At 37.9% G+C, this 14,160-nt stretch overlaps 1 protein-coding gene across 3 annotated transcripts in view; it reads left to right on the top strand.

The window, feature by feature from the left end:
* AOX2 (aldehyde oxidase 2) overlaps positions 1–13,589 on the top strand; it is a 137,127-nt gene extending 123,538 nt beyond the window's left edge. For 2 of the 3 annotated variants that reach the window (XM_007501592.3, XM_056806794.1), the window contains 2 exons: positions 9,830–9,905; positions 10,055–13,589. In XM_007501592.3, the coding sequence (XP_007501654.2) occupies positions 9,830–9,883 (54 nt within the window). In that variant the 3' untranslated portion in view covers positions 9,884–9,905; positions 10,055–13,589. 3 annotated transcript variants of the gene reach the window in all.
* The last annotated feature ends 571 nt before the right edge of the window (positions 13,590–14,160 follow it).

Genomic DNA, 14,160 nt, shown 5'->3' with positions numbered 1-14,160 from the left:
GGGGGGGGGGGGGTTCTAAAGACAGCAACTACCAGGATTATGTATTGTTTTCCTGGTTCTGCTTTCATCTTCTTTCATTGGTTTTTACAAGTTTTAATATGTTCTCTGAATTCCTCTTATTTATATAATATATAATCCTCTGTAGTATGTTTTCATGTTATATCATCACCCTTATTCAAGACTGATACAAGAACTATGCTCTATAATCTTTATAAAACTTTAATTGAAGACTTGAATATATACTTGAAAAGGTTTTTTATTGTTGTTGTTTAGCCACATTAAAAATAGAGGAATAGGTGGCAGCTGGGTGGCTCAATAGATTGAAATCCAGGCCTGGAGTGGGGAGAGCCTGGGTTCAAATATGGCCTAAAACACTTCCTTGCTGTGGAACCATGAGCAAGTCACTTAACCTAGTCCTTGTCACTCTTTTGCCTTGAAACCAATAGGCAGTATTGATTCTAAGATGGAATGTAAGAGTTTAAAAAAATAGAGGAATACCAAAAAAGGATGGTAGAAACAGTCTCTGTTCAGAATGAATGGGATAGTGAAAAGTATATATGGAGAAAGGATAAGATGTGTACTCATCTCAACTTCTACTGTTCTCTCTGCCATAGAGGATAATTTTTGGAAGAAAAAAATGGGGGGATAGTTTATAAGGGGATTGAAACTCAAGATAAGTAAGGAAATAACAAGGGCAACTAGATGGCATATTGGATAGAACACTGGGCTTGGAATCAGGAAGACTCAGCTTCATGAGTTCAAATCCAGTCTCAGACATTTACTGGCTATGTGATAGTGGGCAAGTCATTTCATCCTGTTTGCCCTAGTTATTCATCTATAAAATGAACTAGAGAAGGAAATGGCAAACTACTCCAATATCTTTGCAAAAAAAAAAAAAAACACACACACACACAACCCAAAATGGGGTCATGAAGAATCAGATATGACTAAAAGGACTGAACAACAGCATGGGAAATAATAAAAGAAAGTATAGCTACTCTTGATGAATTCATGTCACCAGACCCAGGCAATTTACAACCTTGGGTACCAAAAATAATCAAGTAAAAAAAACTGGCAGATGTGATTGTTCAGCCACTATTAGTGAACAATCATGGATTGTAAGAAAAGTATTGCAGGATTAGAGATGGCCAAATGTTTTCCCCATTTTCCAAAAAGGAAAGAGAAAAGAGTTTATAAATTATAGGCTCTGAAATTTTATTTCAATTACTGGCATGATTCTACAATATATTACTTAGTGAAAATCTAGAAAAGGAAGAAGTGATCACAAAGAACCAGGATGTTTCATCAAGACCATAATCATGCCAAGCTAACCTCATTTCTTTTATGAATAGAGCAGACTAATGTATCAGGAAAATATTATAGAATTCACTTGGATTTTAGCAAACCATTTAACAAAGCCTCTCATATTCGTATGAAAAAGACAGAGATGTGGGTCAGACAAAATAAATGGATTTCCAACTGGTTGAATGACTTGACCCAATTAGTAGTCATTAATGGGTCAACAATGGAACATCTCCAGTATAGGGTCCCCCAGGGACCTGACTTGGCTCTGGGTTGTTCCAACATTTTTATTCATAACAGATAAAATCATAAATGGCTTATTTATCAAATTTTCACAAAACTGAGAGAGATCCAAAATTATCATGGGCTAAAATATTGGGCTCCATTTAATAAGATGGCAATTAATATGGATAAAAAGGCACATGGAGTAGTAGAACATAAGGAAGCACTGGTTCAAATTGACACTGACACCTGCTAGCTGCGTAACCATGAACAAGTCATTTAATCCCTCAATGGCCCAAACTACTAAGATTATAAATTACAGACATTTCCAGTCAGCATTGGAATAGGGAGTTTCCACACCAAGCATTCCCTGCACTGATGACATCACACATCTAGATATAATTAAATATAAAGTCTTTCACTTGGGTTCAAAAAATCAACCTCACCAGTTCAAGATAGGGGAGGCAATACTTACTGGTCAGCAGTTTATCTCTCTGGATTGCAAATGCAATAGAAATCCAAAGTGTGATTTGATTGACAAATAAGAGCTAAGGTGATCTTAAACTACACAAGAGAAGCCCAAGATACAGGATACAGGGAGGTGATCATTTGGTGTACATCACTCTAATCAGACCATATGTTCAGTATTAGGTTCCATTCTTAGGAAGACCATTGGCAAGAGTTTTGGGCAGCTAAGTGGCACAGCAGAAGACCTGATTGCTTCAGACACTTACTAGCTGTGTGAGTCACTTTCCCCCTATTTGTCTCAATTCACACTGGAGAAGGGAGTAGCAAACCACTCCAGTATCTTTGCCAAGAAAACCCCAAATGGGGTCACGAAGAATGGGACATGACTGAAATGACTGAACAACAACAGCAATTGATAAGCAGATCATGTCCAGAAGAGGTATGCGTGAGCTGCATGGGAAAATTCATCAAAGAAAGTTGGGGTGTTTAGCCTGAAGAAGAGTAGACTTAGAGGGCACATCATGGCTGTGTTGAAAAATCTGGAGGGCTGCCACCTGGAAGAGGAATTAAATTTAGGGCAATTTTGTTTTGCTTGGCCCCTCAGGGCAGAGCTAGAAACAATGGGTGGAAGTTACGGAGACATAATTTTGGCTCAAGGTAAGGAAAAACTGTCTAAGTATTAGAGCTGTTCAAAAGTGAAATGGGCTGCCTCAGGAGATCATGGTTCTCTTTTACTAAAAGTCTTTTAGTAAAGTCTGAGTGGTCACTTTGAGGGGATCTGGTAAAGCACAATCTTTATTCCAGTAAGAGTTTGAGGATCTTCGGGGTCCCTTCCAATGGTCATATTCTGTGATTCTTTGGCATTGTCCACTAGAAGTCAAAATTCTTTCTATAAAGACGGATGCAATAAATAATGACACATTTGTACAGTTTACAGATTACATCCTTCCTGACAACCCTTAGAGACAGGTCAAGAAAGTACTATTATCATCATCTTCCAAAAGAAACTCAGCCTCTAGAATCACCCAACTAGCAAATGTCACTGCTGATATAGTTCCATCTAAAAAATGTCTTCACAGACAAATGTGTTTACCTTCTTTTGTTAAATAAGAGAGTCATGGAATCAAATTGTTTCCCTTTTTGCCTTAGCTGCCAGGAAATTTAGAGCTAACTTCAATGACCAACTATAGTAATTAGCTTGTCTCAGATGATTCCTGGCAAGATCCATTCCTCTGTGCCTTTTGTGCGTCTTTGTTCTGGTTTTCTTTTTAACATGCTGCTTCCTCATTTCCTCAAATCTTTTTATAAGGAGGTGGGAGTATAAACCCAAAATAAACACATAAACAGAGAATCTACCAGCTCCTTATTTTCTAGAGGTTAAAAATCCATATACTATGGTATGCATTAAGGTTTTAGTGAAACCGAGAGCTTTCCCAGAAGTTTCTCTGAACCCAAAATCAATAGCCAACTGAAGAAAGTAAACCAAATAGTAGAATTTCTGACAGCTGCCAAAGTGTATAGGTCAGTGGCATTTGCAAGGCAAAAGCCATGATTATATATTCTTTTCCTTCTAGGCCATCAATTCATGTAAGCTACTACCTAGGTCATGACTTCACGGTACAAATTACCAGACTTCATAGCATCAAAGATTATAGAATTTAAATCAGAAAGGACTTCAGAGGTTTAGTCTTATATTATCAATATTTCAAATAACGGGTTGATTTCTCCTCTTCCCAACTAATCTGAGGAAAATGGAAGGAAAAGAATTATCCAGAGTTTAAAATTAGTTGGTCCCTCTACCACAAAGCTCCCTGAAGAAGCCAGAGAAGAAAAGAAGATATGGCCTGGCATTTCACTTGCTCTCACCAAGCAAAGTAAATCAGGGAGTAAAGAATAGCTTCCACTGGTGAGAGGAAGGGAGCAAGCATTTATTAAGTGCCAGATATTAGGTGGCCTAATAAATAAGAGTGCCTGGCCAGGAGTTAGGAAGACCTGAGTATAATGTGAACTTAGAAACTTCCTAGCTTTGTGGCCCTGGGCAAGTCACTCATCCCCCATAACCCTTACTGCTCTTCTTCCTTGTAACCAATACCCAATATTGATTCTAAGATGGAAGGTAAGAGTTTAAAAAATAAATAGGACATAACTTTCTAAATTACTCAGCCTTTTATTGGAGTAAAAAAAACTTATCAGAGTATATCTATTATTTCAATAAATTTAATTATCTAATTAACTAAATCAATCAATATCAATCAATTAACATTAAGTAGCTACTATGTGCCAAGCCCCTCCCTCTCTCTTTCTCCCCCCCCCCTTTCTCTCCCTTTCTCTATCACTCCCTTTCCCTCTCTCCCCCTCCATTCACAGCTTCAGGGCAGCTTGATCTGGAAACACTGGGGAGCAGTAGCAGAGTGAACAATAACCCCCTCTTCCATATTTCTTGCTGCTGTCTGAAGGAAAGCCCTGCAAAAAAGGATGGAGAAACTTGAGCAGACCACATTTCGGGTCCATCGACCAAACTGAATACATCTGGCACATGGCCTGGCTTTCCATGACACTCTTCTTGCTTGCCTACCCCAAAGCCAAAGGCCACAAACATCATGGCAGAGCTCTCTCATCAGTGCCAGCAGTGCACAGCCTTGAACTTCTCTGGGCTGAGGGGAATCTTTTGTCAGCCTTAAGAGATATCTGTTCGTGTCTTACTGATTGTCCTGGAACTGCCATGAGTGAGGGTCACATACTTTCCCACACTCTGATGAAATCTGACCACAACAGATTATGGGGAGTGATGGCACAAGCCAACCCAGAACCTATGGACTAGATGCTATGCCCTACATAACAGGATCTTGTGGTCCTCAGATTCCATGAGTCACTGTGGAGGCTTAGAGAAAGCCTAGAATAATATACTGATCTGTTGAGACACTCTCAAGATTTTGAAACATAATTAGGATAGATAATTAAATATGGATGATTGGCATAGTAGATCCCAATTCTATTTTCTTGAGGTCTTCACATTCTGAGGGGATGAAAAATAAAATTATGGTTTTTGTGGGCTCTAGTCAAAACAAGTGAAGAAATACTAACCCCAACTCGCTACCCCAAAAATGAGGAATTTTTTTTTATATGATACATGTAGTATGTAAATTCTACCACAGAAGTCTGGATTCAGCAAAACTTTTCATAACTCTTTTCCCCAGAAGTGGATCTTATAGAACTAGTTTATGGTTTACATTTTTGAAAGATACTTGTTCATATGTACATAATAATATAGAGTAATCTCAGTAGAAAGAAGTACTGGGTAGGAACTGGATAAAGAAAGACTTGTAGAAGATAGGATTCAAGCTATCTTTTTTCTTTTAATTAAATTTTCTTTTATTTTTTGTGATTTGAAAATTTTTATTTAATTAATTTAGAATATTCTTCATAGTTAATTGATTTATGTTCTTTCCCTCCCCTCTTTCCAGTCCCCTCCCATAGCCAACGAGCAATTCCACTGGGTTTTACATGTGTCAAATTAAATTTTATTTTATTAATTGACAAATCTATTTTCTCTCCCTCCCACCCCCTGCTCCTTATAGGTGTAGTCAAGTAAAACAAATTCCCTTGTTGTCTATGTTAAAAAAATAGTTTTCATTCTGTCCCTTGAATCTATTACCTTTCTATCAGAGGCTTTATCATGGGTCTTCTGGATGCTTATTCAAGCTTTAAAAAAAAAAATCATCATTCATTGATCAGTTTTTAGAGGTTGCAAAAATACTTGTTTTTAGTCATTGTCATTGTATAACTTGTACTCCTGGTTCTGCTCATTCCATTCTTCATCAGTTTGTATGTTTTCAAAATTGCTCATTTTTATAACATTGATATTGAAGTAATATTAATTTTTATAAAGAATTGGAGGTCATGGTGTGGACAAAGAATAGGATTTAGGGTTTTAAGGCAGAAGAAGTGGAATGGTAATAGATTGTCAGATAGGCAAATTTCAGAATTTCAGAATATGAGAATGGTGCATTTGTGGGTGATGGAAAGATCAAAATATGACTCTTTTGTGTGTGACTGACATGGGGTGAAACAAGTCATGTGAAATCAATAAGCTGAAGAATTGTGGGGTTTGGGGATTTGAGGGAGCATTAATAGGTATGTTTAAGTCCCCTAGCATGAGAGCAGGAAAAAAAGAAAGATAATAAGCCAGATGCTGAATTCACTAAGGAAAGGAGTATCCTGGAGGACAATAGACAAGCGCTACCCAAATTTTGATTGAATGGCAGATATCCATTGTGTGAATCTCCAAGGCAGAAGTTAACCAAGTAAGAATGGTAGAGGGAGAACTTGGAAGAAGTCATGGGGAACAAAAAGTATCCTCACTCCTTGACCTACTCCAGAGGAATGTGTGATAGTACAGTCATAGCTAGAAAAGGCAGCCAGGGAGGCTGTGTGATCAGGAGGGGACCAGGTCTCAGTGAGAGCCAGTCAATGGAAGAAGTGGCAAAGGAAAAGATTTAAGATGAAAGTAAGTTTGTTGTCTGGGACACCTGGGACTTTCCTGAGTTCAAATCTGGCCTCTTTTGCTTATTAGCTGTATGACTCTAGGCACATTGCTTAACCCTTGCCTCAGTTTCCTCATCCATAAAATGAGCTGGAAAAGAAAAGGGCAAACCACTCCAGGATCTTTGCCAAGAAAACCTCTAAAGGGTCTGGAAAAGTCAAACACTACTGAAAAGCAGGCTAAACAAGACAATAATGCCATTAGCTCTGGAAAGGGTGTATCAGTAGCCTGCCCTATAGTTCTATTGACTCTCTTTGACTTAGACCAAAACACCCTTTCCTGGACACTATACCACCACATATAGCCTCACCTATTAGAAATGCAAATTCCTTGAAGGCAGGAACTCTATTTGTAATTCCAAACCTTTACCAGGGTACTTGGCACCTAGTAAGTACTTAATCAAATCTCTTTTATTTGATCTGACACTGTGCTAAGTGCTAGAGAAACAACAACAACAAAAAAAAAGGCAAAAGACAGTACCTTGTACTCAGAGAGATCACAATCTAATAGAAGAGGTGATTAAACACAAGATAAATCTGAAATAATAAGCAAAGGAAGGCATTAGAATTAAGAGGATTGGAAAAGGCCAAGTCCTCATCCCTAGAACTTCATTAAATGGATCAGGCTTTTGTTCTAATTCAACAATAACATCTAATCTGCCCATTGAACCAATCAGCCCATAGTTTCATAACTTCCTTCAACTCCTCCTCAGTAATTTAGGACTCTTAAGAGTTTAAGAAGGTGAATAGAAGGGTTATTTGATAAGAAGAATGGCAGAGTTGAGTGGTGGAAGTATAATTCAACTTAATCCAGTTAAATAAACATTTATTAGGCACCTATTAGGTTCTAGGCACTTAGCTAAGCCCTAATGATACAAATAAAATAAAGATAGTCTCTGCCTTCAATGAGTTTATAATCAAATTAATAATACTATCTCAAAAATTTTATTACAAAGTTAATAACCATCAACAAAAACATATGATCAAATAAACTTACAAAATGAGGAGAGTTGAGGAGGTTTTGAGTACAAAGACTGAAATCAGGCTGCATGATGGTGAGATTTAGGTTTTTGCTGAAAACAGTTTATCTTGGGGGAGGCTTGATGTTCATAGAATAGAAATCAAGCAGACAGTATAACAAATACTAGATCTGAGATCAGTCTCCCCACTAGCACTTCACTTGGAAATGCCAGGTCTGGAAAAAGGAGACTGTTCCCTTAGGGTACCTCTAAGGGATTTAGGTTTTTCTGGTTCTGTTACTCTTAAGTCCCATTCCAGTGCATTTTCACTGATATCATTAGCCAGTTAATATTTCCCCATCTAACCAGTAAGATTACTGTTAAAATATAATTTTGACTAGTTGATCTCTCAATATCAATCAACCAAATAACATCAATTAACTATTACAAAGGGATTTTTAATGAGAAGATAAAGACATCCCTTTCCAACTTGGACACATCCATTTGGCATCTGAGAGTGTGTTCAAGACAATATGGTAGCCCAGGTGGGGGAGGGGGGCAGAGAAGGGCAGCCACCACAGCATCTACTACTGTTGTCACTACCTCTAGCTCTCATTCCACAAGAAGGTCCAAAGCATTTCTTCTTCTTGATTCAAAAGCCATGAGGAGGAGAGAAAGGTTTGGTCTGTCCCTGCCTTTTTCATATCCACTCAATTCCAGCACAATAGCCAATTAAAAGGTTTTCTGGTAACCATGTATAGAGTAAGCTAACAGGAAGCAGCATAATATTTTGAATCAGGGAGAGAAACTGCCATTTCCCAGCTCTTCCTTCATTCATTTCCACAAACAGGCTCACTGAGCAAGTGCATTGGTAGATTATCGAAAGGAGAGAATATTGTACACTCTTTACTCCCTGGGTCCTCATCACCCTCAGTACAGGACAGCAGGGTAAGTGAGATTTATTTGAGAGTGGAAGACAGTGTTGAGCTGTTAATTATAGAATCAAGTCTGTGAAAAGAAAAAAGTGAGGGCAGGACAAGAGTGATAAATTCGGAAAGCGAGGAAGGATAGAATAACCAGAGATCGGGGAAGGATGAAGAACAGGTTTAGAAGGATTAAGGCAGAGGGAAGGACCAAAGGACAAGAGACTCTAATTATAATTCCGAATTCAAGATCATGAAAGTTCTGAATGGATGAAGAATACAGGTATATGTCATGGGGGACAAGGAGACTGGTTACTGGGGAGGTCAGAGCATTTGAAGGAGTATCTATTTATACTGTAGTTCCAGGGTAAGGACAAAAGATGAGATAAAAAAGTCCATGAGCCAAGTTCTCCATTTCTTGGGGGGGGGGGGGGCGGGGGGGGAAAGAGTGGCAGCAAAAAGGATCTTACACTCAATAATATGGATAAATGTTCTACATGATGCCTAATTCATAGATGCTGAAATTTGAAATAAAAAGAGCTGGCATTTATAAGGTATTTTAGAGACTACAAAGGTTCATACTACAATTTTTATTATCTCTTTATTTTCCACATCAGGAAATCAAGGCTTAGAGGGGTTAAGTGATTTGCCCATCATCTCAGGCATGATTTTAAATGATCTCCAAGTCCAGGATGCAGTCCACTACACTGTGATACCTCTTTAGTACTGGCCACCATCTTGGGAAAAATGCAAGGTTAATGCTACCATGAAAAAGGACAGTTTCCAACAAAGTCAACTCCAATAGCTGCCACAAAAGCTATCCCCAATATGATTAAGGATGTAGGCCCTAAATGATCACCCTAGTGCAATTATCAATAATAGGGAAATAGGTCTTGTTCAATGACACATGTAAAACCCAGTGGAATTATGTGTAAGCTATGACTACACAGGAGGGGAGGGAAAGAACATGAATCATGTAACCATGGAAAAATATTATAAATTAATTAAACAAGATTTTTCAATTAAAAAAAAAGCTATCCCCACACTTTGCCCCAATACCTCCATTCATCAAATACTGATGGTACTACTCTAAGAGTTCACCATCAGAATTCACACTAATGGTTTCTACCACAACCTACATACTTCCCAGATAGCTAAAGTCAATCTTATCACCTGCATGAAAGTCAAATGTGATGATTAGAAGAAGTACTGAACCAGAGCCAAGCAACTGGCCTTTTACAATAAGCATAGAAAGATTTGATCTTGTACTGCTCCTTCTCCTAAGGCCTAGGGCTATCCCATGTATTTTTTTTTTTAATTTTAAGATATATGAATATTATTTTCATGGTGATTTATTGTTCATTTGATATCATTACAATATTAAGAAATGATGCTACATGTTCTCTTTCTTAGATCCCAATAGATGATGCAGAGACCTTTAAGCCTTGGTGTATCCCTATAGCTTAATGTCATCATCATTTCCAAAAAGGTGAGATCCTTTCAGTTCACAAATTCATTCATTTATGTGTGACTATGAAACCTATCCATTCAACTATTTATTAGCATGCCAAATACATTAAAGGGAGGCCTTGAACTCTTTCTTCTGTATTTATTCTCTACAACTTTTTTGTCTTCCAGATATTGAAGAGGCTTTCCATGAGTTAAAAGAATGAGCTAAATTACAAAGGTGCCTTTTTAATCCACACTAGAACCAGAGTTCTTTTTCAGATTTATTCTACCTAGCCATAGAAAACATAATCCAATTAGAAACACTGCTACAATTCCCAAGATTACGACAAGATGACCAACACTTTGATGGGAAATTTGACGGCTATCAGTGTACATTTGTCCACAAACACATGCTTTGCAGGATACAATTCTTTTTATTGTTTTTTGGGATTTTTTAAAGAAATAAGGCTTTCTTTGGTTTCAACTAATACAACAACTACTGTAGTCATCTCTAGTGCTAGAAATGGGGTTACCACCTAAGTATATTTTTAAAATACTTTTGAATTGATGCTTTTTATCTTTATATTATAAAGTCCTCTCTCTTCCCTCCTCTCCCTCTTTCTTCTCCTCCCCTCCAAAAGACCAAACCCTCAATTATTATACTCTCATTAACACATTAGTTAGTAGTAGTATAGTACTATTTGGGCTTGGACTCAGAAAAAACCTAGAGTCCTGTCCCACTTTCCTCTCAAAAATATTTTGAGGTAAGAATTATCATAATACTCATTTTACAAATGAATAAAATGAGGCTTAAAGAGCATTAGTTACTTGGCCAATGTCACACAGATAGTAAGTCAGGGGAGTTGACTTTTACTTTTTCTTTTTTGTTTAACTTTCTGTCTTAAAAGTTAATACAAAACGGAACCATAAGGGCTAGACAGTGGGGATTAAGTGACTTGCCTAGGGTCATACAGCTAGGAAGTCTGAAGCCACATTTGAACCCAGGAAATGTAATGTTTTACACTTGACTTTAAAAAATCAATTTCACAAGTACAGGATGAGGAGACCAAGTTCAGTGGCAGTAGGTCTGAAAAAGATCTAAGGATTTTAGTGGACTACAAGTAGTAAGATATGACATCTCAAACAAGCTCTTGTGAATTAGGTCTACTAGGACTGTTAACCTAAAGTAGCAGAGCTGTCAAGTATAAGAATTGAGTGTCTCTGTTGTCAGACCATAATTTGAGTGTTTTGTTCATTCTTTATGCCACCATTTTGGAAGAAGCCTGACCAGCTAGACAAGGTACAGAGGAAGGCCACCAGAATAGCAAAGGGCCTTAAGGCCGTGCCATATGAAGTCTGGCTGAAGGAACTGGGGCTGTAGAGACTAGAGAGGAAGATTCAGGGCAGGGAATGAAAGCTGTATCTGAGGGGCTTTCACAAGAAACAAGGATTAGACATGTTCTTTCTGGGCCCAGTTGAGCAGGAAGTAAGAGTACAGGGAAGTCCAAAGAAGATAATTCTTTAGGCTCAATCACAAGAAAAACTTGGTAATAATGAGCACTGTCCAAAAATGGAATGGGCAGTTTGAGAGGAAGTAGAAGTACTCAAGTCAGCTCCTAGAGGACCACTGTCAGCTGCATTAGGGTGTGGATAGATTCCTTTTCAGGTCTGGTCATGACCAGGTGGCCTCCTGAGGTTCCATCCAATTCTAAAAATCTGTGATTCTGGAAATGAATGGCTCTTTGGTGACCAGTCATTGGCATTATTAAATTAATGTTTTATTTGTTTTATTAATTATTAGTTAATTAATGGCACCCTAACAACAAAAATTAATATACCATCTAATTTATCACAACCACCAAGCTCTCCCTCTCATTTTTTTTTTTTGCCTAGATTGAAGAAATAATGGATTGAAGGGAGAGGACTTAGTGAATCAGCCCTGTACCAGGAGTCATGAGAACCTGAATTCTAAGCTAGAATCTCTCACTGTGTGACCTTAGGCAAGTCACTTACCCTCTTTGGCCTCAGTTTTCTCATTCGTAAATAAAGAGGCTGGACTAGATAATCTCCTTTTTAAAAGTATCTTTCATTTTTTTAAACCTTACTTTCTGCCTTAGTTAACAACTTTAAAAGATAGCAAAGCAAGGGCAACGAAGGCAACGAAGATAAGTGACTTACCCAGAGTCATATAGCTAGGAAGTATCTAAGGTCACATTTGAAGCCAGGTCCTCCCAATTCCAAACCTGTTTGCTCTGTCCACTGGGCCACCTAACTACCCCAAAATACCTTTCATTTCTTATAGTCTATGATTCTACAGGATGGGCAAGATATGATTCTGTGGTTCCAATCCAATCCAGCACACACTTATTACATGCCAGTCACTGTACTAGTCAAAGGAGATTCAAAGACAAAATGAAAAAGTCTCAAGGAACTTGATATTCTACTAGAGGGAGATTTGGTATGTAAACAGAGAAGTCTATGCACCATAATTTGAGAAAGGAGAGAGCATGAACAACTATGGGGAACAGGAAAGGCTTCTGTGGTGAGGAAGAAAGGGATTCTCAAAGGCTGCAAAGAGGAGGGAAGAATCACAAATGAGGGAAATCTGTAGGCAAGGCATAAAAGCAGGACACGGAATGCTGAGTGCTGAGAAAACAGGCTGGAACCAAGAATAAATGATTCTCTGACTCAAGGTGCTGCCTGACAGTTGAGGAATAGGAGTTGATAAATTGCAGAAAAAAGTATTAAACAAGTTTGCCTAAAGGGGACAGAGGGTATCTCGACTGTAGAACCCACCAATTTTGAAGGCACTGCACTACTTTCATATCTTGCCCATGGGTGGCAGGAGATAAAGGATTACACTTGACCTAAGCATCCTGGTGCAGGGGATGGGTTGTTGTCTGACCCTGCTAAATCAGTATTTCAAAGAAGAAAGGAATTCCCAAGCACCAAGCTGTAAGAACAGCAGAGTCTGTAACTTAGGAATCCAGGGGCAAGAGTGAGATGAGACACTAGATATATGGGAGTAGGTAAGATAAGCAAATACAGGTGGGAAGAGTAAGGGGCTCACAGCTTAGGGCTAAGGTAAGATGATCAAGCCACCAGAAGTGAAAACAGGAAGGAAACTGAAGAATCCGTCCGTCATAGGTGTATTTCTGTGCAGTGTACTCTTAACAGTGACTTAGGGAGTCCTAAACAAGCTGGTCTTGCTTCTTAAAGGGATGAGATACTCCAGGGTGTGGAATTCTTGGATGAGATATACATATACAGAAATGGTTCTAGATATAGATATACGCCTGCTCAACACAGGTTAAGTAGATGGTCAGTAGCAGAAAGAACATACATGCAGATATATCAGGGAGATAAATAGGTGATTCATATGATAATTAAAAGGAATACAATAATTTAACCTCTTCTGATTTTTAAGAGTAAAAATTTAATATACTTAATAACAGTCAATTGAGAGTGCAAAAATATAATTTTTATCATCTGTGTTAAGGTATAGTAAATAAGATTTAGGGATTTTATGGGAAGCTATATGGGTTAAATATGGGATAACTCTGATTATCTAACATTCATTTTATCCTTATCACTTTTGAAAACAATGAGCAATATTAGAAAAGGTGAGGGTTTGTGTACAGTGAATTTTACTATTAAATCATGATTTTTCTACTAACCAATACTTTACTGCCATGATTATCAATAAAACACTAAAAACAAAACACCCCACATATTTGAGACTAGTTCTTTGGATCATTCCATAAGACTAATGTTGTATTTGGTATAGTGCAACCTAGTTTGTTTTTGAAATAATTTTATGTTAATAGTTTTATCTTCTATAGAAGTTTCAGCTATTATTATTATGATTATATACCCATGCCACCCATGATCCTTATTTGTAGATCTGTCCATAGATGTGCCCTAACCATATTTTCTATATACTCTACACATGTTCTCTCTTCCCATTGTATATATACTATTAATGGGAAGTCATGCCCCATAAGTCTGGGGGAAATGTTTTTATTACCACTTTCCTTACTATACTCTTTCATTAAATGCCTCTGCTCTATGGGCAGGTGGCTCAGTGGGTAGAGTGACAAGCCTGGAGATGGGAGGCCCTAGGTTCAAAGGTGTCTGAGGTCACATTACTGCTCTTCTCCCTTGGAATTGGATTTTTTTTAAACCCTTACCTCAATCCACTGAGCCACCCAGTTGCCACTGGAATTGGGTTTTTTAAAAAAACTTTGCTTTGAATTAATTATGTCCTCTGGCTAACTAGCAAAAGTAAACATATC

The sequence above is a fragment of the Monodelphis domestica genome, chromosome 8 (genome assembly GCF_027887165.1).
Source record: "Monodelphis domestica isolate mMonDom1 chromosome 8, mMonDom1.pri, whole genome shotgun sequence".
Taxonomy (NCBI): domain Eukaryota; kingdom Metazoa; phylum Chordata; class Mammalia; order Didelphimorphia; family Didelphidae; genus Monodelphis; species Monodelphis domestica.
The sequence above is the reverse complement of the archived record's forward strand: the minus strand, read 5'-3'. Positions and strand labels throughout refer to the sequence as shown.